This window comes from Dromaius novaehollandiae, chromosome 4 (assembly GCF_036370855.1).
Source record: "Dromaius novaehollandiae isolate bDroNov1 chromosome 4, bDroNov1.hap1, whole genome shotgun sequence".
NCBI lineage: Eukaryota > Metazoa > Chordata > Aves > Casuariiformes > Dromaiidae > Dromaius > Dromaius novaehollandiae.
In genome coordinates, this window is record NC_088101.1 from 17,802,479 (window position 1) to 17,829,258 (window position 26,780).

At 39.0% G+C, this 26,780-nt stretch overlaps 1 protein-coding gene and 1 long non-coding RNA gene across 2 annotated transcripts in view; both read right to left on the reverse strand.

Annotated features, from left to right (window-relative positions):
- Window positions 1-11,919, reverse strand: part of STPG2 (sperm tail PG-rich repeat containing 2) — a 146,440-nt gene extending 134,521 nt beyond the window's left edge. Inside the window, exons 1-4 of the mRNA XM_064511542.1 lie at window positions 11,814-11,919; window positions 9,407-9,516; window positions 5,490-5,648; window positions 4,435-4,599 (exon numbers count right to left, since the gene is read on the reverse strand). Of these exons, the coding sequence (XP_064367612.1) occupies window positions 4,435-4,599; window positions 5,490-5,648; window positions 9,407-9,516; window positions 11,814-11,919 (540 nt within the window). The remainder of the gene's footprint in view (window positions 1-4,434; window positions 4,600-5,489; window positions 5,649-9,406; window positions 9,517-11,813) is intronic.
- Window positions 11,920-12,406: 487 nt separating this feature from the next.
- On the reverse strand, window positions 12,407-17,641 carry LOC112988754 (uncharacterized). The gene is made up of 3 exons (XR_003260614.2): window positions 17,545-17,641; window positions 15,959-16,085; window positions 12,407-13,248 (listed from the first exon to the last, which is right to left on the reverse strand). It is a non-coding gene; the product is annotated as an uncharacterized LOC112988754 (long non-coding RNA).
- Between the last annotated feature and the right edge of the window lie 9,139 nt (window positions 17,642-26,780).

A 26,780-nucleotide genomic window follows, 5' to 3' on the forward strand; every position in this document is an offset into this window, starting at 1 on the left:
AAAAAGAAATATAATGCATGTCTTAATAGATTTGAATGTGTCTTGTCTCAAAATGGATTTAAAGTACAACTGCTAACACGTAAAAGTCTTCTCAATTAAAAGAGCATCTTTGCAATGCAGATTTGACAACCTTTCAGTTCTAAAAGTGATATAACTGATTGAAAATGAAAAAAAAAAATTAACACTGAATTAATGCTTTGAATAAGCGGTAAGTTAAGCTAGAGCAAAAAGCGGTAAGTTAAGCTAGAGCAAAAGACTTCAGAGTAAAAATAAAGTGGTAATTATACACTTTGAAATTAGTATTTTTTGCAGCAGACTGATCTAGGCATGTCAACTATACTGTTAGCACAAGTCACAATTAAAATCCAAGTATCTTTTGAAAAAAACATTAATACATTACTATCCTGACCTTCAATGATACCTTTTTAATTAGGGACAAAAACGTAGAGAATCGTGAGGAGGTAAACTTTATAATCAGGATATGGAAATGTTGCAGCCAATAACAACTGCTCAGTAGTAAGTTCGGCAGATTTCTTTGCCAGACGCTTTTGATTTGGGGGTCCTACTTTTTAATGTTAAAATTGTCATATTTTTCTGTAATATCTGACACTTTTGAGGAAAAAATACAAGTAATACCACAATTTATGAAGATCTGGAAAATAGCAGAGCAATCAAAGCTTATTATTTTTACAGTCATTATTTTTCTAACGCAATAAAATTATCGGAAAATAAATTCAAAGAAGGAATGCAGGTATGTCTATAATGCAACAGGTCTCATATACTGAAATTTTAGCTGAAATACTGAAACGTCCAAGTTTTTTCTGCATATAGCTGCCCCTGTAGCTTAGAAAGCACCAAAGAACTGTAAGACTTTAAAACAGAAGCTATATAATATAACTTCTTAAGGAAGGCAGTAATGAAGAAGAATCTCTTTCCTTCATGACTTACAGTTAAGAATCAATATTGGAGGAAGAAAGAATGAAATCTATCTAGAATATTAATATTTGTAAACAAAAATAAAAATGTATGTATGATGTATTTTTAATGCAGCATTCAGGAGTCCTAATACATTGGAAACATATTCTTCCAGTTTACAGCAAAATTCTAGTTGTTTTTTCTGTGATATTAAAAAGAAACCCACAGAAAACACAGAAAAAACACCCCAAAAGACACCCCCAAAAACCCAACGCCCCCAAAAGACACCCCAAAACACAAAAAAACCCAAAACGCAAAAAAAAACCCAAACCCCCCAAAAAGACAAAAAACCCTAAACCTCAAAACCCCAAAACTCCCCAAAAAAACCCCAAACCCTCCCCAAAAAAAAACCAAAACCCCCCAAAAAAACCCCAAAAAGAAAAACACAAAAAACCCCAAAAAGAAAAACACAAAAAACCCCAAAAAAACAAAAAAACCAAACCCCCCCAAAAAACCCAAAAAAACAAAAAAAACCCCAAACCCCAAAAAACACCCCAAACCCCCCAAAAACCCCCCCAAACCCCCAAAACACAAGAAAACCCAAAAAACACCCCCAAAAACCCCAAATCACAAAAAACACAAAAGAACCCAAAAGCACAAAAAACACAAAAAAGCTCAAAAACACAAATTACCCCCAAAACACCCCCAAAACACAAAAAAAACCCGGAAAACACAAAAAACAAAAAAAAACAAAACACCCCCAAAAAAAACCCAAAAAAGCCCCCCCAAACCCCCTAAACCACAAAACTCCCAAAACCCCCCACAAAATCCCCCCCAAAAAAAACCCCAAAACACAAAAGAAACCCCAAAAAACCCCAAAACACAAAAAAGACAAAAGAAACCCCAAAACCACACCCCCAAAAAAACCCCAAAACCCCCCAAAAACAAAAAACCCCCAAAAACCATGAAAGAAAAACCTAAAACACATTAAAAACCCAAAAAAACCCAAAAGCACAAAAAACACAAAATAAGCTCAAAAACACAAAATACCCCCAAAAAAAACCCAAAACCCCAAAAAACACCCCAAAACACACCCCAAAACCCCCCAAAAACACAAAAAAGGAAAACAAACAAAAACAACCTCCCAAAACCCCAGAAACACCCCAAAACACAAAAATAACCCCAACCCCCCCCAAAAAACCCCAAAACACAAAAGCCCAAAAACACAAAACCCCCCAAAAACGCAAAAAAACCAAAACCCCCAAAACCGCAAAAACAAACACCAAAACCCCCCAAAATGGCAAAAAAAAAACCAAAAACAAAACCCCCCCAAAATGGCAAAAAAAAAAAAACCAAAACCCCCAAAATGGCAAAAAAAACCCAAAACCACAATAAAGAAACCCAAAACCACAATAAAGAAACCCAAAAAAAGCCCCAAAACACACAAAAAGCCCCAAAACACACAAAAGCACAGAAAGCCCCCAAAAAAACCCCAAAACACAAAAAACCAAAAAACAAAAAAAAACCCAAATCCCCAAAAAAACAAAACCCCAACCCCCCCAAAAAACACCGCAAAAACCACACACACACCCCAAAAAACGCAAGCAAAAACAACCCCCCCCAAAAAAAAACGCAAGGAAAGAAACCACCCCCCCCCAAAAAAAACGCAAGGAAAGAAACCACCCCCCAAAAAAACACAAAAAAAACCCTCCCAAAAAACGCAAAAAAAACCCAAAACACCCCCCAAAAAAATGCGCAAACCCCCCCAAAAAACACGCAAAAAAAACCCAAAAAAGCGTAAAAACCCCCCAAAAAATGCGCAAAAAACCCAAACCCTCCCAAAATAACCCCCCAAAAAAAACCCCCAAACCCCCCCAAAAAAGAAAACCCCCCCAAAAAAACCTAAAAACATCCCGAAAACACAAAAAAACCCAAAAAACAAAAAAAAACCCAAACCACCCCCCCAAAACAACACACCCCCAAAAAACACAAAAACACCCCCCCAAAAAACACCCCCAACACAAAAAAAACCCCAAACCCCCCCAGAAAAAAGCCCCTCCAGAAACACAAAAAAAACACACACATGTTAAGTGTAAGCAGGTTTCTTGCTTATGATCCCCACAATATTACATTTTGCTTTGAGAAGTCTTTTAATGTTTTCCTGTTGTATTTAACATCATGTGGAAAAGTGGTAATTATTTCATTTAGCTACTTTTCACTTCTGATGTTCTAATAGAATAGATGGCCAGTATCACAACTTCACCTGTTACATGCAATTTACATGACACAAAGCTCCAGCTCCCCAGACTCAACTAGTAAAGAATTGAATTTGTAATATTTAAGTCTATCTGTACCAACCTTCAGTGCACACACTCTAACTAAAAGGAGTGCTGTGTCAAACAAAGGTGACCATGTAATTAATGACTGCGAAAGCAACACACATACACAGCAGAATCAGACTGTCATACAGACATCCCTATTCCTGTGATCTCTGATTTAAGTATTTCACTTTTATCCAATAATGATATTTTTAACGTAGGATGGGTGTCTTAATGTATCTCCCTAAAAGTATTTAAAAGGCAAACTGGAAAACCAGAAATTCTATTCAGTGGAATGGCACCGATGCATATTGATCACCATGAAGGCTATGGAAGTCAAGACAGACACAGCTCAGAGATCTCTCACTGGACCTAACAGAATAACAAACAGTAGATGAGTATCCTTCACGTAGACTACTCATCATAGGGAGATGAGAAACACAAATCAAGTTTCACATTCAGTAACAAAAGAGGAATGAGAAGTGTTCAGGTTCAGAAATCCTGGGCTCAATTACTTTGAACTTGAAAGTTTAAAAAAAAAAAAAAAAAAGTAATCTTTAAATATAAGCCCAAAGAAGAAACATTTTTGCCGAAATTATCAGCATGAAGTCTCATAGCATCAAACTGGATACCACTAGACATCCATTCAGCTAGCTCATTTAATAAATGAGATAGTTCAGGTCTCGGAGATTTTGTTTCAGTCAGCCTGCACATCTACTGAGGAAGTAAAGTCTTGCTACTTACAGAAAATAATATCTTAACGAGAAAAAGAACAGAACTTATTTAAACAGAAAGGTCAAAGTCTTTCACAAACAACTAGTCACCACAGAAAGGGCTTATCCAGCTTACAAAATTCATTTCGGTTCAACCTCTACACACTAAGCCTCTTTAGCACTGCCTGCAGAATTACTGTCCACTATTGCGTTCTTTCTCTGTCCAAGCAGAAAAAGCAGCAGTAGCTCTCTTTCAAAGCTACAGTCTTTTTCTAGTCTTTTAGCCAAAATAAATAGAGAAGCAGCTACTACATGAGACTTCATTAGATTTGTACCCACATCCTGCAGAGCATCCCTTTTTATAGCCAGGAAAATGGTGGTACCAGTTCTATTTTTTATTCTGGGAGAAAACATAACAGGACAATTCAAAAAAAATTAACACTATTTTATTATCTTCAATGATATGACAGTCATTAAGAGTTACTTACAAATAGTGGCCGATAGTAAGCTGGGCCTAATGTTAGGTCTCTCTGAGGTGGGTATTGTTTTATAAGAGTGCCATCCTCAGCTTCCTCATATCCAAAAGCCTGACATGGAGAAGGAATAGAGGGACCCTCCACCTTCCTGCAGATTTTTATAGCGTCTACAGCTCTCTAGGAGAGAAAAATATGTATATATACACACACATACACACACACACATTACATATGCTTTAAAGTAGATTAACAAGAAATTAACAAACAGTGAATAAACTGAAGATGAGTATCCCTGAAGCAAATGAAAGCCTGACACTATACAAAACCACTTATTTTTCACGTTATGGTATGAGGTGTAAAATCTCAGAATACTATAGAACCAATAGGTAATCCCACAGCAGCGATAACTTGATAACGTCACATCCAAAGACAAATAACATCAATTTAAGGTACCTGTGTTGCATTGTTACACATTACACAGCATGAACCAATTACATTGTGAAACTATTTGAGATCATGGCTAATAGTGTTAATCACTCTCTCTCTAAGCCAATCAAAAAATGCAATGTTTACCTCCTGGCTTCTCCATCACACTCGAGAATGCCTAAAATGCTTGTAACCCTTTGGAGCTTGTAACCACTAGAAGGTATCAGTATGTTGGTCCTACTTACCATTTAGTAATGTGAAAAACCTCAGCTACTTTTATTTAGCTTCCACATCTACTGCAAATTAAATTCCAAAAATCTGTTTCTCTACCAAGCTCAGTAGCTTTTTTATAGATTAGCATTGATAGCTAGATTTTTCTTTGGATCTGTTAGGTTACAGATGACATATAAAGCAAAATACATTTCAAAAACTTCAAAAACTTGATAAAGCAGGTTTTGCATTTGCATGGTGGACACAAGCATAAATGTTCAAGCATTCAGTCATTTCTGCACTTGGCATGGCTGAGCTTAGCTTTTCAGAATACTAGTAAAAATAAAACCTTATCAAATATAGTACTGTACACTTGTGATCATTGATTTAAAAAGGAATGAACATTACACAGGCTTTCAGAATTAGCATACCAGCTGACTGTACTCTTTAGAATCTTGCTGCTTTTTGGTGTTTGTAGCCAACTCCACTGTAGGAGCATGGTTATAGCTGCCAGGTCCTGGAGTAATTGTACTGATCTTTTTGAAGCGCTTCTCTTTATTTTGCAGACTCTTGCCACCTTTTATAGTGTTCTAAAATGTATATATATAAAAAAAACACAAAAACATTAACAAAAATCAACTATGAACCTGATAACTTTATTATAAAAATTCTGACACCTAGATGAAGCTATAAAAAAAAATAAATAAAATCTGTGAACATTTATATTAAACCACTGTAGAAAATTACTGCCTTTCTCGAAGTTGTTTTACTTGATTTCAATTAGGAAAAGTCATCACACAGATAAAGAGACTAAAAATTCTTGTTTCCCCTCTGTATCCTCCAATATGTTACTGTTTCTAAAACTCTGTTAAATTATAATAGGTATCCCAAAGATTTCCAATAAAGTAAAATGGTTAAAATTGTTCAAAAAAAAAAAAAAACACTATTTTGCTATTAGTTGCTGTATAATGGTAAAGACCCCATCACTGATCAAGACCTCAGAACACTAGGTTCCAAACATACATATAGACACACACACAGAGAACAAAAGATGCACTTGCCAACTGTTCAAACATTTTATTGGCCTAAACATTTTAGCTTCAATTGAGCTACATGTACAAAACTTCTATACTTCAAGTATATCAAACTAGAACTGATAGACTGCGTTCCATTAACAACTAAGAAGCTACAGCATTAATCTTTTGATACCTTGTGGAAAATTTACATGGTTTTACATATCAGCTCCATAGTATTCTTAAAACAATGGAAATAGTCTGTGATGAGTTGTGCATAAAAAGTGTAATTATCAACCAAGAAAATTAATTAGAAAACAAGAGTGAAGTACTTGACTTTTTAGTCTAACTGGGACCTAAGACACAAACTGGAATGAAAACTTTGGGGGAATTCCAAAGAACTTCTTCATTAGTGCTGCTGCTGCAACTGTCAACCATTGAAAATGCATTTCCTGAATACTTTAAAAATAAGTAATTTTAATAGATGCAAAGTGTCAGGTATGCCTTGCTTTATTTTATTTATTTTTTTTTTGACCAATGTTATCTCACATCATAACACATTCCATTATTTATGCAGTATTAGGGCAGGTGTGATGGAAAACAATGTAGTACAACACTAAATTAACGGAAGTACACAACATGACCCATCTCAGTTGAAAAGGGAAGAAAAGACGCTGTCCTGCGAAGCTAGTCATCTGTTACTCTTTGTAGCATATTCTTCTCACCACTAACCTCTCATAAAAGAGAACAGCGATCCAGAACTTCCACAATGAGCAACCAATAACCAAATTAAAGTGCCAAAGATAAAACTACTTTACATCTACATCATTAACTTCAAACTATTATACCTGAAAACAGAGTAAAGATTAAAATATATAAATCACTTAGTGAGTTATTTAATCTTTTCTCATTATAATTTAAGCTGGAGGAAGACTCAAGAAGATTATAAATGAGGAGGAGCAGTGAAGAGACTTTATGACATGCTGTACTATGACTGTCATTTCATCATGCCAGTACAAGATTGAACACAGCGGTATTAGCACCTTTTCCCACTTGGGGGTGTATATAGTAGTCAGTCTGTCTTAAATGATTGTGCAGTTAAAAAAAAAAAAAAGCCCTAAAAATAAGTACAATACATTACATATTATGCAACTGCAATAAAGCCTTTTTTCTTGTCAATTAGCCTCATGATGTAGATAGTTTTAATCCCCCCTCTAGCTGCATTGTTTTATATATATTGCGATTGTTGGCACTGATAATACTCAAGAGGCATGCTTTGCTCTCATTCTATGAGCAAACTGTAAATTATACCTTATATCTTAAAGCTTAAAAAGCTGAATTAACATTGTTCTTCTTGACATGTGGACTTCATTGTACATCTAAATATGAATTCCATTTCAAGTTAAAAAGATTGCTCTTCTTTGGGAGTAGTAACAAGAAACACTGCCTCAGGCAAACAGCATCGCTGTTCATCTTCCAGTAGTGAGGGACACTTTCCCACACATTCGATTAGTTTTGCTAGCAGACAGGAAAGGATTGAAAAATTCTTCCTATGCTGCCTAAAAGTACCCAAGAAATCACTAGGAAGATCAAACTCCTGCATTCAAAGAACAGAACCGCAACAGCAGCATTTTTCAGTGCAAGGATGAAGGAGTGAGGAGGCCTTACAGTTCTCTCCACAGATTTCACAAGATTCAAGTCGAGTACAGATTTTTTTCCCCACCTGATCCCTGCTTCATATTCCCTAGCCACAAAACCAGCAGCCCTTCCAAGAATGCCAAATTCATGTACTTTACGGTTACTCGTGTTCTAGCTAGCCAGTAGTAACATGTAAAACATACTGCTCAGATGGTCAAAAATAGCTCTCCTTTTCTGCAGTCCATGAAACACAGTTATTTACTGTATCTAAAAAGCCACTCTCAGCACACTGCCAAACCTGATGAGGCCTCTGTCCAACACATACAGCGGAAATCAAGATCTTCCCCATAACTATTTTTTGCCATCACAGTCTCCTTGATCTTCCTTAGCACATGACCATCCTTATCAGTCTAGGACTACACTTTTGCTATGAAGGCACAGAATTTCAGTCCAGTTTATAATAGCTAAGTACAATAACTAACACAATTAACTTAGTCGTATGATTTGACTTCACGGGGGCTTAGGCAGGGGTTGTTTCTGTGGGTTTTGGAGTTTGTTTTGTTTTTACAAAAAAAACCCTAAATGTCTCTCTCACAGAATTTGTATACTGACATTACAAAGTCTAGGTGATTGTTCTCTTTCCACTAAATTTCTGATACACTTTTTATGCCAGTATCTTTTTAACACCAAATATCTCAGTTCTCTTTTCCCATTTTTTAGATTTTTAATCTCTACAAAAAGCATGAATACATTTGGTTCAGCTGCCTACTTATTTTCTACCAGAGTTTTATTAAGCTCTGCCCTATCTTAGAGGTTTTTACAACTTCACTAACAGAGGATATACCATGCCAAACTCCATAATCTTTCACACACGTCAATTTTGCCCCTATGTTTAGTTTAAGTAACAGTCTTGGCATTGGGTTGGGTTATACAATCTGCCAGCGGGTAGGCACACCTCAGCCGTAAAGCCTCCCAAACTCCTGCTCTTACACATGGATTAAGGAGTCGGAGACAATCTTAGATCTGTAAAATCTTGTTACATTTCTACTTCCACAAACACAACACTAGCCAAAGACACGTACTATATGGAAAGTGATGTCGTTTGTTTAACTTACAAGTTCTCCTTTTTGTTACTGTTATTTAGAAGTCAATATATGAGCAAAATGAAGCAGTAAAAGTTTGCCTGTCTTGGGAAGATCTCTATCTTTGCTCTCAACATCAACCAAATTCATTTTTCTCTTTCAGAGATAGCTACTTAACAAAATGAATATGCAAATCTTAGTTCTTTAGAAACTGTTCTTATTAGTTCATTAGGCTACAGAGAAATGTTTAGCTACAGCATGATCTGTACCTTGGAATAAGTAATAAAAACAAATTCTTTAGGAAATGTGACAACTATCTAAAAAGAGTAAGGCAAAACTGAGATGTTTAAACATCAGGAAGCACTCAGCTTCAGGGGTTACATCAAAAATATCTTACTAAGGAAAAAAGAAGAAACTAAGGGAAACACAGATAGGATAAATGAGGCTAAATAATAATCTTAGAAATGGCAGCTTCCTATATTTTTTTCCACTGTTAGCTAACTTGTAAAAAGAGATTATTCCAATCAAATTTGTTATAACAGTACTGCTGATTGTTGCCTTCCCAGAATGATGTTTCAAACTTTATCTGTCTTCATGCAATTATTGCAATTTTACCTGTGTTGTGGCAATATTATAGTGTCCTGGTCCTGGAATTGTACCATCTGTATTTTGAGCAATAAATGTCAAATCTCGACTTGTCAAAGAAAGAAATGGAGCATAGCCATCTGCAAGAAAAAAAAGAAAGAAAAACCACCACACTGATTTTAAAAAATGCACTTAATAACTTGGAAAGGGCCTTTTAGACATCAAATTATTTTTATTCAGTAATTGAAACATTTGGTTCATAAATACATACAGTAAAACATGCTTAAAAGTGTAAGGACAAAAAAAAAAAAAACTTTGAAAAGCAAAATGCAGCTGGTCAGGACATTTTACACACAAACTAACTGCTCAAAAAGGTAAAGTTGATTAAAGCCCCTGCAGAACTAAACACCTTCAAGCCCCTGGCAGCACAGTATAAACTGGAAGTTTGGGGTCTAAAAGATAGATTCTCTCTACTCTAATTTCTTCTGCAGCCACAGAAGAATCCAACCATAAGAATCATTTGTTAAAGATTTTTTTAATTGGCTGAGTTAGAAAGATATCTTTTTCTTTTTTTTTTTTTTTTTTTTGCTTCCCCCCCCTCCTTCCTCTTCTTTCCCTCCCACCCCTTTTCTTTTTTCTTTTGGAGCATAAAGCTTCCTGGTAAGAGAGGATGTACAGGGGAACACTTCAGGAACTACATCTATGGATGTACGATTTCATCATTCCAACATACATCCTATTATATTGACTACTTATGCCCTTGATTAGTTCATTTTTTTTATTTGAAAATGTTTCTTGACTTGCTCCATTTCCTCCTACATATTCTCTTTTTTTTTTTTTTAATGAAAGATCTATGCAACACCTCAAACTTGATCGTTTCCTTTTGCAGTCAGGCCGCTCTTATTGAAGGAACCATTCTCCTACAGTTTGGTCATCTGGAATTCTCTTCCATGTGTCTTCCTTTACTTTATTGTCCAGTCTATTCAGAGTTTAAATACACACATCTCTCCCCTTCACTATTCTTTCTCTCTAAGATTGTTCAGAACTTAAATATCATTTTAAACAAGGAGGAGAACATTTTGATCATGTATTCTAATAAATGTCATTATTGTTTAAGTAGAGAGGGTTGGATCAATATACACACCAAAAAAAAAAAAAAATCAGATTGAATCTGTTTCTCTGAAAGAGGCAATGCTTAATTGTAATTTGATCAACTAAAGTTTTGCTGTACTTGAATATGTTGCTATCTTCAGACTCGTTAGAGAAATTTTCAATCTACTCGTGACTTTATTTCTAAACCATAGCAGCGTTGAGGTGGAAGCAAAAGAAAACAAGACATCACAGTTTGCTTCACATGCTTTTTCCCATTGCTCATATTTTCTCTAGTCAAATCATCATAAAAGGGATAAAACTTTTTAATTAGTTTGAAGCAGAAAACTTTTCACCTAACTGCAAATATGAGTCTTCTGAACTTAAATGTTTTATTCTTATAAACTGTATCTTTAATCTCCACCATTACCAGACAAAATAAATAATTCTACACTTCTGGAACAGCTTTCTAAATAGCCTGTTCTAAAAGGGTATTAAAAAAAAAAAACCACACACACACACAAAGTCATTATATCTCCTAGTAGTTGCAGACCTGAGGACAGGGAAAAGACTAATATAAATATCCTTTTGGTAGATACACAGAACCTTGTGGGGGAAAAAAAGGAAGTTAACAGGGCCAAAATGAAAAGTGTACGTGCTACAAATGGGAGCCTCAAGTCATTGAGAGCTTTTCAAGTCCTTCTCAGGTGCAGCGAGGATGGAAGAATTTAACTTGCTTCATACGATTGTATAATTTATGTCTTAAATTACATAACCATAGCCTTTTTAAAAATACTGAAAAAAAACTTTCAAGTTGTTATGAAGAAATAAAAGCATTTATGGTAAAACATACTAAAACCTCACTGTATGCTAACTTCTATTTGGAATTCACGTTTATTTAACTTGAGGCTGGGCTGAAGCTTCCAAGACAACTGTTACTCTTCAAGAAAGATTCCTAGTAGCTTACTGCTCCAAAGGCAAAGGGCACCGGTACTTTGCCGAGTGCAGCTCAGCGAAAGGAAAGCTTGTATACCTTCTGCGTAAAGCAAGGCGATCTCCAAGCAAACCATAAACACCAGAAACAACCAGCGCCGGCCCCGCTCGCACGGCTGAGGACAGGCTCAGCCCAAGCCGCTACGCTTAGGAGGGCACAAACGCTTCAGGCGCTGTTAACGCGCCTTTACACACAGGACCGGTAACCACAGCACCCAGTCACGGGTCCTTAGAAAGCAGCTGCCCCTAACGAATACCCACGGGCGTGGGGGGGGGAGGAGGAGGCTCCCCTCCGATAGCCGGAGCCGCCCTGGGGCGCAAGGCAGGGCGGTTGTGAGGCGGCCCCCGCCCTTACCTGCCCTTCGCCGCGTTTCCAGCCCCACGCGGTAGGAGCCGGGCCCCACGCACGGCCCCGCGCAGCCCGCGGGCAGGCTCGGCGCCTGCACGGCGAGGTCGTACATGGCCCCGCCGCCCGCAGCACCTGCCGCCGCCCGTCGCCATGGACGCGCCGCGCCGCCCCGCCCCAGAAACCGGCCGCGCCCCGCCCCAACGGCCGCACCGCCCCGCCCCGCCCCAGAAACCGGACGCGCCCCGCCCCAACGGCCGCACCGCCCCGCCCCGCCCCAGAAACCGGACGCGCCCCGCCCCGCCCCGCCCCGCCCCAGAAACCGGCCGCGCCCCGCCCCAACGGCCGCCCCGCCCCGCCCCAGAAACCGGCCGCGCCCCGCCCCAACGGCCGCCCCGCCCCGCCCCGCCCCAGAAACCGGCCGCGCCCCGCCCCAACGGCCGCCCCGCCCCGCCCCGCCCCAGAAACCGGCCGCGCCCCGCCCCAACGGCCGCCCCGCCCCGCCCCAGAAACCGGCCGCGCCCCGCCCCAACGGCCGCCCCGCCCCGCCCCAACGGCCGGGAAGGGCTTTCGTGAGGCGGTTTTTCCACCCCACCGTTTAATATCCTACTTGCCCGGGAGCGCAGTTCTGTTTCACGTGCCCCCCGCAGCAGCGGCTGCTGCCGCCCAGCCTCCTCTCAGGCGTACGGAGTCGTAATAAACCAGAAATCTCTGTAATGATGACGCTTTGAACGGTCTCATTCAGTTTGTCTCATTAGGTCTTGTCCGATTCTGTGCCTTCATTAATTACTACTGGTTAGTAAGGGGGTAGTAGGAATCCCCCCAGCTAAAATACTCATTTCCTAAGGAAAGAAGAGGAGAGGCAGGGAAACAGCACAAACTTTTGGGAGATAAACAGCATCCCTATGACAGGCAGCGAAGCCTGCCTCCACCAAAGCTCAGAAAACCAGTCCCCTGAATAAGTAAATGTGTTTCTTTCGTTAGAACTGTTAAATTGTTAAAGTTGTTACTAAATTGTTTCACTCTTTGCATCTTTGTTTCCAGAAAACTCTCAGTTGGCAAAAACTGATCACATGGCTTCAAGCTTTGAAGATGCAGTGACTGAGCTCTGTGAGCAGCCGAGAATAGTTTTGAACGCCGTGTCCTTAAGTTGAGCCAGTTTCCAAACTGCTGCCCATAATCAGTCTCACCGTTTGCTCTCAAAATGCAGCTCTGCGTTCAGCTGTCCCCCCTTTCTGCTTGGACCCTAGCGGCAGCTACACGGCTTCTCTGCGCCAGGCTCCCCGCTAGAGAGCACAGGCGATATCCTGAGGGTATCAGATACCTCCTTTTGGAACATCCCTTCGAAAGGTGGCGAAGAGGAGCAGGGGAAGAAGAACCAAACAGCAATTTTATCCATCAACACGTGCATTCAGGTGGGAGATGACACTTCAGGTATTTCCCACTGCAGAAAAATGAAGAGCAGATGTAAGCAGTTATCTCCAAACAGGCAATCAGTCACAGCTGCTATTTCCATCAACCTAGACCTTTCATTAGGGTTGTATTTACTGAGCTCACGTTAAGGTTCCGAGTCTTCCATTTAAATACACCTCACTCTTTCTGGTAACATCTTTCATTCGGATAGAGCATTTGTACAGATTTCCATGCGGTCACAGCTGGCTACACAGGCAGTGAATTTAGCCCCAATCTGCATTATAGAAAAACCTCAAATATAGTAATAAAATCGAAAACTTGGCTATAATTCACAACACATTTTTTTTTTACATTAGGCCAGCATATATGAAAAATGGTGATACATGTGAGGTTAAAAATATTTACTTTCCTTCATCATTACAGAGTTTCTTTATATGGTTTTCAGCATCAGCTTTGTAGAAAATCGGTTAACATATACAACAGAGGTAACTGTAGATGGCGTATTTCCCCAATTTTCTCAGATGATACGCAGTACAATTGAACTCTGCCCATTTCACCATTGCAAACATGATGCAGCAGAAAGCTTCCCCATTTCAGTACTCTCACAAAAATTATGAATAGTAGTTCCAGCCTACCACAGCTCTGAAATTAAACATATCCATACAGAACAGCACTACAGTCTGCTCACATGAAGAAATCATGCTTCATCAACATACATTTCAGAACTACGTGCAAAAAATATTTTAAAAGCTGATGCAAGTCAAAATCAGTAAGGAAACCCTTCATAAATGATACTCTTTATGTGTAGGTAATGTATTAGTCATGTTAATTTAGGATACCAAGGTGAAATCAGGACTGACAGCAGCCCAGTGTGCTGTGTCAATACTGTATTCAATCCACAGAGGCCACTGCTCCTCTAATCAGTTCTGGAGCAGTGTTCACAGAGGAAAAGCTGTAAGCCTCTGCTCCTCTCTCTTTCTGTTATCATCCCTATTTGAATTGCATGCAGTCAAATATTGCTATCTGAGGTTAGAGAGAAATTGCTGTAACATGAAATCTTGTAAGGAGAGCAAGCCAGCAAAAATAGAGGTATTTTGCATCTCTAAAGAAAATTCTGAGGACTCCCACAGGCATCCCCATATGATGTGAAATCAACAGAGAAGCAGTCTGCTAAAATACTAGAGTAAGGAGAAAAGATGAACTTTGGGGTGGATTAAGCCAGAAGTCCCAGGCTTAAAATGCAAAAAGGGCAAGAGCCATTAGACACAAAGGAAAGTTTTCTAGTGAAGAGTATTTCATGAAACTTGTAGAAATGAAAGAATTATGTATATAGATGTAATTTTATTTTTATATTTTTAAATAAAAATCTAAATATTAAAAACAAAGCATTAAAGATATATTTACAAGGCAAAGAAATTATGTGGCCAAAGCAAGATAAAACAGTGCTTTAATAATACTGTGCTCCTATTTCTGATTTATGTACATTCCAAAGACCCATATGTGATAACTTAGACTCTGAAATCTATCTACACTGTGAATAACACTATATGGACAGCAAAGATGCTAGTTAAAGACAATGCAGCAGTGTGAGAGAAGTATATTTTAACCAAAAAAAGCAGCATGGGAGACACACAGAGGAAAAGTGAGCTTTTCATAAAAGAAACAATGAACCAGGAAGCTGAAGATCACTGAGAGGATAAATTACAAATGTTTTAACATGATTCAGATGAAATAGTCCAGATTTCTAATCCTAGGCCAGATGTCTTTCTGTCAGGAATATTCCCAAGAGACAATTCTCCTTACCCTAGCATTTCCTTCTACATCCTGCTGCAAATTTTGCATCTGTTTCATTTTTCAAGACTGTCATATGAATATCTAACCATAGTTTTCCACCAGAATTCTTTCTGTGGCTGGGACCTCAGTCTGCTTGCACTATAGTCTTCCAATCTGCTCTGAGATTTGTTGATTCATTTCATTTTCCTATTTGCAAATGTCTAGGCAAGGAGCAAGTTGTGATGCTGAAACTGCAGTTACCAGCTGGATTATTACATGTACAAATCACACATATCGTGTTTGTCTGGAGAAAAGGAGGCACTGGTCTGGCTGAGGCAACTTCAGCATAAAACCCAACACAACCTCATTTCCAGCACTGTCTTCTAGCTCTTCATGCACGTTTCCTATTTATATCTATTTCAGTAGCATCTAGAAATCCAATTCCAGGATTAAATCCTCCTGTTCTAAGTACAGTACATGTACATAATACAGAGACCTCTGCAGATGTAAAAAGAAAAACCTACTCCGTCACCAGAAGAATTTTTCCAGTTAAAAATAAGCAAAGCCCACTGATAAAAATGGTTCCAGATTTGCACTTCGCAATGCCACAAGATGCTAGAAACAATTGCACAATATCCAAGATATGCTGTAGGCTGGAAAAGGTAGCATGTTGCACCACTTACTCAAATGGGGTATTAAGTTTTCTAAAAAAATGGAGAAAAACTAAAGAAGTGGACTCTCTCTTTTTTTCAGGGAAGAGGATATTATAAACAGAAGTATATTACAACTGTGATTCATGAGAAGTTCCAAACTTTCACACAGTATAATACAAACACATCACATATTACAATTCTTCTCTCCAAAGGGATTTTTTAATCACAGATAAAATGCTCTGGAACTCTTAAGTTCTCTTTATGCTAACTGCTAAGTATATTTTGTTAACAAGAGTAGTACATGTATTTATCTACCTGTGCTGTCAATCCAAATGTCTCTTGACAGGAGCCAGTTAAAAGCTGGATTCAATGAAGAATATCCGTCTCCTTCTATCAAATGTTATTTTAGTGAGCTTGGTCCTTTGGAAGCAGGTTCCATCAGCTATTGCGAGAAGCAGAACAGTGAATGCTGTGTACCATGGATATATTCTCCGTAATTCTTAGATTCTAGTTATATCCTCTATATTCAACCATGCATACGAATGGAAGAATCACCAGGCTTGTTCATATCCTCTCATCGCGTGAACATTACTAGAAATGAGAATCTGAAATTCCCTTATGAACCATGCAATGTCTGATAAAAAGTGCTGGATCTGGAGTTGTATCTTGTAAACCAAAATGTGTTTAATTGTGTCTGAGACACAAGCACGCACTTCTCAGAAAATAAAACCACTTAAACAGCATAATCTACATAACTAGCTGAATTTAGTACATTCTGGCTGCTGTTTTCATTAGGAGTTGGATAACCGAACACACACTGCCAATATAAATACGGCTCCAGACTAATCTCATCTGTCCATATTTTAACACATTTTCCTTTGTTAAGAAATTGGAGGTATTTTTCCACTTGGCAGCTAAGAAACTTCTTTTTCAAGTTAAATTCCACAATCTTACAAATCAGACAAAATGCAAAAAAAAAAAAGTAATAAATCTTTTTGAATTGTTATGTTAAAAAACATCATAATTCCAAAAGAAAATAGAGCTATCCTGGCAAATGCAACTACTACTGAGTTTTATTAGGCACAAGGCAGTTGAATAAGATCCACTGAATTATACCGTGGAGGCTACACAAATATAATAACGTTGAAGATGTTAGCAAGGTTGAATAGTAGTTGGGGGGGGGGGGATCAGTTTCATCTCATTTAAAACACATTTAGTTGAAAAGCAAATGTGATGAAATCAACGCATAATTCCAAATTAATATTACTATAAATGAGACCAGGATGTAGCATCAACAGTTGCAAAGGCCTGGTAACTGGATACAAAATTGTTCGTGATTCAAGTGAAATCCAGAAAAGCAGGTTATAGGATTTGGCTTCCCTTTGACAACTGTTCAGCAGCTTATGGGAACTGAGAGAGCAGTGTTCCTACTCCAGTTGCTGCTGAACAGCTGTCTGTCTCAGAAAAAAACGGTATTACAGACTGACAATGAGACAAATCAGCAGTCTCGGCAGTTCTGCCCATATTCCACACCGGCCAAAGCCATGTGGTTGCGGTAATATCATACCAGCCGTGAACTAATAAACCCTCCTGAAATTTCAATGTATAAGCTTCAGCTTGAGACCGTGGTGGTACAGTCGCGTAACTTCTGGTTGGCTTAGAGAACGGGCAGGGCTCACTCATGTCTACCTGCAACATACAATGTGTAAATATACCCAGAATAATAATTAGGACTGCTTCCTGTATCTCGTGCATGAGCCTTTCATCAAAGCCCTTCATTACCTTTCATGAAGAAATCAGTGAAGTTCACTGATCATTTTGTTTATTAATCTTTCTCCTAAATAAACATCCCCACAGTCTTGGATACCTAAATCTGTCTTCTGTTAAATGCCGATGCTTACCAAATTCAGGCTCTTGTAAATCCAGCAAAATGGGTCTTTTCCTAGTAGCATCTTACCACTAGAGAAACTGAAATCTGAGAACAAGGCAGGAGACAAAAAAAGAAAGGAGTCAAGCTTCCAGATTCTCAGCGTTCTGGGCATGCAGTGGTGTCACTTCAAGCCCACCCAAAATCCCACCCACGTTCAGAAGCAAATTGAATTGCCCAGGCTGAGCCTGGGTGTCAGATGAGCTTCTGCGACATTCACCAGCTGCAGGTTTTATAGACCGCAGCTTTTGCAGGCCCACACCTTCATCAACCCGCGCTTTCTGTAATCATTTCCACCAACTGTAGAAAATGCTGTCAGAGCAGAATTCTTGTGTTTGACATTCACATTATGCAGGTGAAAACATCAACCCAAACACTAGAGCTGCAGAAAAACTGCTATCACCTTTTTCCAAAGAAAAAACTTGGAATTTGTCTCAGAGCTGAAGCAAGCTGGATTCAATCCTGTGTACCACGCCAAAGAATTCTGTTGCACGAGCCAATGCAGATGCAAAGGAGAGCAAAAATTTCCCCTGCTGAAGTAAGAGCAAAGCATCCTACCACATTCTGTTTGCAGCTGTTGTGACTCTAAGGTGTTTTCTACCACAAGAGCTTCATGAGCTTCCTCCACTGCTTGTCCAGTCGCAGGTCAGTTTGGAAGCACAGTGACCTGTGATGGCAGTGTGAAAAGAGCTGCTGGGCTGGAGCTATCCAGGCATTTCCTTGAATAATACTCATTGTTAAATGTTAGCCTACAGCACTGCTGGAATTCGTACGTTGTTGGCTGCATGTCCTGGACAATTAGAGCAAGATTTGCTCTCAGTCCTACATTTATTATTCTGTTTTAGAAGGTAAAAGTCTTGCTTTATGCAGCCTGCGGCCAGTTTCTATGGTAACTATAAGGACAGGTGGAAACATACGGGTGCCACACAGAACTGCACTTCCAGCAGCAGCCAGGAAGGGGTCAAGGTGAAAAGACTTGATGAATATATATTTCTCAAAGCTTTCAGAGGTTAGGTCTGCACTCCAGGCATGAAGAGAAAGGGGAGTGCCAAAAGCTAAAGGCAAAATGATTAAGAGAAGAAAAAGCAGACAAAAAATTGAAAACCCACACCACAAAACTGAAAAACTAATTGAAGCAGTAAGGTGAAAGAGGTGAACTATCTCTGTCTGATGCAAAACCTACTATTTGTTCTTTGCTTTGCAAAGACACATGCATACTGAAATGAGTACAACAGGGGTTTTGTTAGGTTCTTCCCCTCTGCTTAGTGCTGGACAAGTTTTTGTTTGAAAACAGCACTGGCTATTAAACAGAGAGGCTTTTACTAAAATCCCACTGCTAATACCCTTTGGGATATTTGATATCATGCCAGCTGTATTGTGAGCTCAGAGGCAAGCAATGTAGGGATTTTAAACGCCAGGCGCTGTTAGGCGTCCGGAGCAAGCATTCTCCAACTTTTTTTAAAATGCAAACTGCATTTTAAGAGACTCCTTCTCTGGATGTGCCCCTCTCCCTCCTTATTTGTAAATGCTGGGCTTCCCATTCCCATTTGCAATTGTGTCACAACATTCTTGTAATTACAGCCCTTGACCGCATGCAAAAGTTACATTAAAGATGACTTCATGTATTTTTAGGGAAAAGTAACAGGAAAGAGAGTGAGCCAACGCAGTGCAACTTGCCTGTTCACCGTAGACAAGAGCTTGAGACTCTAAAAGCTTTCGATGTATTCCCACTGACACCCACATGCTGAGATATCGTAATGATTTTTATCATGATGATAAAAGACCCTCTCTTAGAGCTGGCCAAGAAGTGGAAATAGCATTGGGGTGAATCCAGTAGAATGGTAAACCGTTGACATTCTTCCTCTGAGTTTCCAGGTGTTGCCCTGCACAGCCATATGTCCATCCCTCCTCTTCCTCTGAAAAATAAACAAAATCTAAATCCTCCTTTGTCATATTCAGTTTAGCTCAGGTCCCTCTGAACCAAACTACATTTTAAGATTAACAAATGATGAAATAAAACTGTAGTACACTGTGGATGCAGCAGAACACTTGCCAAACACTATACTTTGCTATTCCACTAATACCTATATAAAAGACATGTAAATGTGTTATATCTTCCTTTCCACATCTCTTCTTGTTTTCTCTCTGGGTCGTAAACTCTTCAGGGAAAGGATTACTGTGATACATTTGTGCAGCATCTAGCACTATGAAGCCTTGATCTTAGCTAAAGTCTGCACATGTGGCTAAAACATTTGCTCTCTAAAGAAAGATAAAGACACAGCACTGACATACACCGAATTTAAAATCTCTGGCACACATACCTATAGGTTGCTCATGGGAGTGGAAACGAGGTGGGTGTTGTTCGGGGCTTTTTTGAACACATTGATGCACAGAAGGTTTAAATGTAAAATGGAAGGAATGACTGGTCAGCACTTTCCAGAAGGAAAGTGTGTTCCCAAAGGGCTAAGTAACATTGTACATTTCTATTGTTATACTTGGTAAATGTATTATGTAAATACTTACTCTGAAATGAAAACAAACTTTCACAAACATTTTCTGTATTACTAATGTGTTCTGCAAAATATATACATTTTGCAGGGTGGCTAAGTTAATGTTGCCAAAGCTTTTCTGGATTCTCCTGTTTGTTTTATTTCAACCTCAGATCATACCTACAGCTATAGATTTGCTTTCATTTACTTAGTTTTTAGTAATACATATGGATCCCTACAGGCATTTTGTCAAACATACCCAAATTAATTCTACTTCATTATATGAGGAAGAAATCAAGAAAATATAAAGACTTCTAAAATGCAAGCATTAAAAAAACAGTCATTTTAAACATTGGGTATAAAGGAGGGGACACATTAATCTGGAATGTCTGAGCAATGAAATACACATTCATGCTCATGACTGCTTCTTCTTCTTCCTTTTTTTTTTTTTTTTTTTTTTTTTTTTTTTTTTTTAAAAACCTCCCTCTGATTTCTGGTTACTTTCTGTATCTGACCTACCCATAGACCACCACAGCTGCAACTAGTCTGTCTCCAAGTCTGTTGTCTTCTTCTCAAGTTAATCCTAAGTGTCATTTCCTCCCACACATGCATTCATGTCAGAGGATCCTGGGCAGAGACTTCTGAGTTTTTAGCTTATTCAGTAAAGTAGTTTGACTGTCTCTTCCATTTGGCTTTTAGAAAGGATGGCTAGTCCATGCATTACCTTGAAAGAAGCCCACAATTGCTTCCTAGTGCCTGTTCCCCATAATGCAGTTTTGCCCTCTGCCTAGCAATTCTAGTCTATATTTTGCTAACTCGTTTAGTCTTTAAGTACTGCTCTGACTCATTTTGTCCTTTACAAAACCTCTGGAAAGCTGAAATGTTAGTGTATAAACTACATATATGGCTTCACAAATCATTAAATGTTACTGCTAGCTTTGAAACTCTAAAAGCCACCTTACAGGCATATTTCTGTCTAAACCACTTGTGGTAATGGTCTCACACAGAACTTGTGCAGGCAGTTTTAGCTGTTGCATGATCTCAAGTGCCCAAAGGCAATTTCAGCTTTGACCTTATACACAGTGAACAGGGGATCCTCAGATCCTGCAGCATCCTCCAGCCTCCTTCCCCTTATTGCTCCTTCCTTCTCTCAGTCACCAGAACCGATCCAAGCTTTCAGCACCTCCTCATGCGACCTAATATCACGGTCTCCTTGGAGAAGTAAAAGCTGTATTTAACCTCCCCCCAGATAAAAACTGAACTCCTGAGAAGGTTTTCTGGGTTAGCCTGCACCCAGAAGTGCAAACATTGAATGAGAACTGCTAAGCCTGGCTTGGCCCAAGCTAATTTCTTGTCACGTTCCAAAGCAGCATGCTCCTCAGGGCTCCAGGCTGTTTAAAAAAGCTTTAGACGTCAGAGGCAGTGCAGCACAAACACATGCAATGAGCTCAGACCCAGCACTGCACCCAGGCTAACAAGCTCTTTTTAAAATCTGATTACTAGAGAAACCTGGTATTCATGCACCTAGGTTGCTCGGTAAGAGGCAGAGGTGACCTGGCAAGGCTTTTAGCTCCAGCTCTTTGCCAGTAACGCAACGTTCTTAGGCCTCTCTGTTGCTGCTCTCAATACCTGAATCACCCAAGGTGTTTTGTTAGCTAGTGCTAGTTCTCCATTGCTCTCAGAAATGGGGAGCAGATTTGTGTAAGAAAGTATGTCCTGGCATGTTATTGACAGCTGCGCAAACCATTCACAGAAACAGTGGTGAGCCGATTCACATCCTTTTGTTACTCCACTGGCTTGAGGAAAGCACTAGGATGGAGTTTAGCATTGAATGTTTGTCATTCAGAACCCCAAGCATAATGAAGAATTTAGTCCACAGAACCTCAGATACTGTTATAACATTTTGGATTCCTTCTGAGCAAATTTCCAACTATTTTATAAATTACTCTACTAGTAGAAGTATTAACAAATACTGATTGCCAGGTTCACTCAGGCAAGGCCACATCAGTATTCATACAGGCAAGGCATTCTCCTTAGTATTCTCACTAGCAGTTGTTTTCTCTTCCACCAGAGCTTTTCATCTTTAGCCTTAAGTTCCAATGAACAAGAAATTGGCCCACTACCAATCTACTCTAGCAAAAGCCCTTGAGGTGTTCTATGTAAGGAACAAATCCTCATACCTTTAATGGTTCAGTTGAAATTTCTTTTTTCTCTTTCTTTCTAGTGCTCAGGTGTCCCCTGACCAACTGAGATTGATGGCTAGTTCTGAGGTGCATATTACATTTAAGGTTTGAATGATGAGATTTCTTTTCTTGCAGGTAAATTCTGCAGCATCCTCAGAGGTGGGTCACTTAAGCTGTCTATTGAAATCCCTGGTTTTGTCCATTAGAGTCAAATAATCAAAGAGTTTTCTCCTCAAAGATAATACCATTTACACTGAGGTAATCCATTTTTTCCTCTCTGCCTTATGAAGATTATGAATAGGCTGTAAAATAGGAGTAGGATGGAAAATATCCTTTCTTATCTAAGTCCCTTGGATGCTCCAAAATCTCACCCAGAAAGCTAGTTCCCATTACGGCCTGAAATCCTTTTCTTTCTCTGTGAGGTAGTTATTTAGTTCCTTTACTACTCACTGCAGCTTATCTCAGCAATTTCCAAGTGGGCCAGTAGTTTCCATGTCTCCTCTATATCCTGGAAAACTTTCCAGATCCTGACAGTGAGGTCACTGAGCACCTCATCAATCTGTCTTGCTCTGCAATTTGACTTCTACATTTGCTCTGACACTTTTAACTGCATCTCTAACAAAGGCTTTATCTCCTATGACAAGTCATCTCCCAGTTCTTTCTGGGAGACCTCCAAATGTTTTCTTAATTCATTTTGTAAAATCTCCAGCTCTTATGTCTCATTTTTTGGACTTCTTTTAGTATCTTTTGGCCACTTCTCACTGCTTCCAGCACCTCTGTATCAGTTCTATTTTGGTTTACTAAGAACATCACCTTACAAGTTTCCTCCCTGGCAACTCTCTTACTTTTAGCACCAATGTTGCCCTTCAGCCTCTCCAGTCAGTCAAAATTCAGCTTTCATCTAATGGAAAAAATGATGGATTAAGAAGTTCTTTGATGTCATACTGCTCATTCACAAAAATGTACAGAAATTCTTGCTTTTTGAACATGGCAGAAACAAAGACAAGGTGGTTTCCTTACAGCTTTCACACCAGACCTGTGCACCTCTATTCCCCCATGGGACCATGGTAGTAACTGCTTACCTGGCTGAATGTGGCTCACTCTGCCACATTGGCCAACAGACAATTTCTGAAGCAACAAGCCAATATTCCAGTCTCAGCATTTGGGATCAAACCAAAGAGCATGTCCATTCACTCGGACTTAGTTAAATCTCCTTCAGGCTCTCTGTGTAGGTTGAATTCCTTGGATTCCTGCATTTTTTAAGCTACACAGGCCACACTCCACTTCTAAGATATGCTCTCCATTTTTCTGTACAGTTCCAGTTTGAATTTGCTTTTCTTGAAAACGGGTAATTGTAATTACATATAGATTCCAAATAAGATCAAAACAATAAGAGACCTCTTACAGCTTGATATATTATGCTGGCAACAAATAGGGAATTCAATCACTTTTATTGTTTCACATATTTATAGACATTAAAGCTTAGTGAAGAACAGGCACAGGTTTAGCATTATTGTCTGAGTGTTAAATGCATGTCTTCTGGCAGTCATTAACACAGCACCAAAGCAGCAGGCTAACTGTGGAGGGCCTCAGCAGGGCAAGGTAATAGCCCAAAATTGCTATGATACATCCACACATTCTTTACCTGCCAACACCCTCTCTTCTGGTAGCTGAAGTGTGTAGGAGTCATTATGTGAGCTCTGCACCATGTCTACACCATGATGCTACTGTTACTATTAAGCCAGCCATACGGCCGCTTGGTACCTCCTGCTCAGCACAAAGCAATTGCAGTTCCTCTTCAGAGAAGCATTTGTGTTTTGTCTCAGATAAATCTTAAAAAACTGAACAGACAACATGCCCCAGATAGGAGTGAAAATTGCACTAGTCCAAGGACTAGGTCTTGTCCAGATGAGCCTGGACCTGTGCCACAAAGTATTATTAGATGCTGGCAGAGACAAATCTAATTCTAGTTGCTCATGAGTCTTCTAACACTACAAACACCAAACCACTGAAAAACTGAGAATCTCACTTTTCTGATAGTGATAAATAATTGCTTTTTGAATTGGCAAGGATTGAATGACCACAGTTTCAAATTAACCAGTGTATTTACAGGTTGGCATCCATAACCACCAATGTACTTCAGTAACTATCAAAGTGGCAAATGAAACTTTAAACAGGCTTAAAGTTCAGGGACAGATTTAAAATTGAAGAAAGCAGTAAACTTTCACCTCTCTAATACAATTCTGGAATCAAATTTCTGAGCCAATTCAGTAGCTGTTACCTGCAGACTGTGGCATCAGATAGTCCTACTCACAAATGCATCCAGTTCCACCTTAATACTAGTCAGGCAATTCAAGTATTCAGAAACCTGTTTCAGAACCATATTTTTCTTTTAATTAAATAGCTGCTTCTTCTGTGCTGCCCAAAATGAATTAATGACCAGGTTATGCTTCTATGTCCATATGCCTTCACTGCTTTTATTCTGTTTGTCTTCCTCTCTGATTTTTATCTCATCTCAGTATACCAGTAGAGAGTAAGCATGTCGTCATTCAGCCTGCATTTCTTAGGCTACACGGGCCATGCTCCACTTCTAAGATATGCTCTCCATTTTTCTGTATAGTTCCGGTTTGAATCTGCCTTTCTTGAACATGAGTAATCATAATTATATACAGATCCCAAATGCAATCTAACCAATACGAGATATCTTACAGCCTGATATATTATGCTGGAAACAAATCAGGAGATGCTAAAGATGCAATGCATCATTAACATATAACTTGACCACCTAAGAGAAGATAAAGCCCTGTATTAATGCATTTCACCCTATTACTTGAAATTCCCTATACCCCACACTAATCTAATGATTGCAAGGGGCAGGGGGAAGGCAAAGCATAACACTGATTCCAGGCTAGACTGAAAGAAATGCAGAACCCAGCCCATACTTACTCCCTTATTTTACTAAAATATCAAAACTAAAAACACTAAAGGAATTGTTCTTTCACACTTTCTGTTTGGTTTAGCACTTTGTAGCTGATGGATCAGATTAATGTATATAAGCTGAGGAAGAATTCCATGCTGTATTTTTAAATAAAAAAAAAAATTTTTTGAGCTGTTTGTTTATACCTGTTTTCATTTCTGGCTTGTCCACTCAGATTCTGTACCACTTTAAATTAACCAAGAATAAACTATGGCAAAAAACATAGAATCACCTTGTGTGTGTGTTAATTATACCTTTACCAGACCAATATCCAGTAAAAATCGCCTTAATTAAACTTTATATTGACATGAAACTTCCATTAGACCAGTCAACAACAAACCGTACTAACTGAACTGTTACAAAATTCCTTAATTTGCAACCAATGTTCAGACCAAGACAAATATCCAATTTCTGTGATTATCTTCCAAGTATTCTGAAAATTATACTCACTATCATTAGTACAAGAGGGCCTGGTACCTTTCAGATCATTTTCCTTCTTAGTCTTAGCTGTAGTCTTCAAAAGCTTTACCTCGGTGCTGTATGAGGGTCGCAATCACATTTTGCCTGTGCCTAAAACTGCATACATAGTCCATTTAATTTTTCTGACAGTCTCTCATAAGGTATAAGTCCACTGCCTTTGCTGAGCTCATTATTACCTGCTCCTGCTGCAACAGGCCGGTCTCAGTCTTTCAGGGTCTTTTACACAAAAGACTTATTGGCAACTGAATGCAAAGAAAAGGATTGATATGAATGAAAGACTAAAGGAAATCAATGGCAATCAGCTATTAAATAAAAGTAAGCAACACAGCTACGCTGGCAAAACTTTGTAGTGTAGATCTGACCTGAATGACCGGTTGAACCAAACTCCAGGAAGAAGAGTGGCTTTAGATACTAAAATGCTACTGGTATAGCTAAAGAATACTTATTTTATGGACACACTGATGTAAAGCTTACTTGTGCTGGTAACTATGCACATTTAAAGTATATCTTTCCCATAAAATTGCTTCCACACTAGGGCTTTTATCAAAACACCAGTTTTATATTTAAAAATCATATCACTATTTACTAGACCAGAGTAACTATTTATAGCACTGCACAATGGCAGCATCAGCTGTTTAAAGGCATGGGTAGATCTAACTTAAACGAAGCGCCCAGAAGGACCAGAACAAATCTTCTTTCCCTTCTTGATATTTTTTAAGATTTGATCATACTCTGACAGATGTTGTGTCTCTGCCCAAAAAATGATGGCTAAATTTCTTCCAAGAGATACATTTGCATCTCAATATATGTCCATGACAACACTCAAGCCCTTAGTGAGTTTTCCTAAATACTCATTTGACAGGAAATACTCATATGATGAAATGGTATGTTTGTCTCAAAAATATAGCATCCCCTTGCACTTAAAAGCATTTATAACATGGTACAATACACAGGTCTGTCTCTGAATTGTGAGGCAAAAACAAAATATCTCACAGAGGAAGGGAAAATTTGGATACAGATTATGGGAATGCTACTAACTCATATAGGAAGAGGAATGACTCATCTTTTGTGAAAAATTATC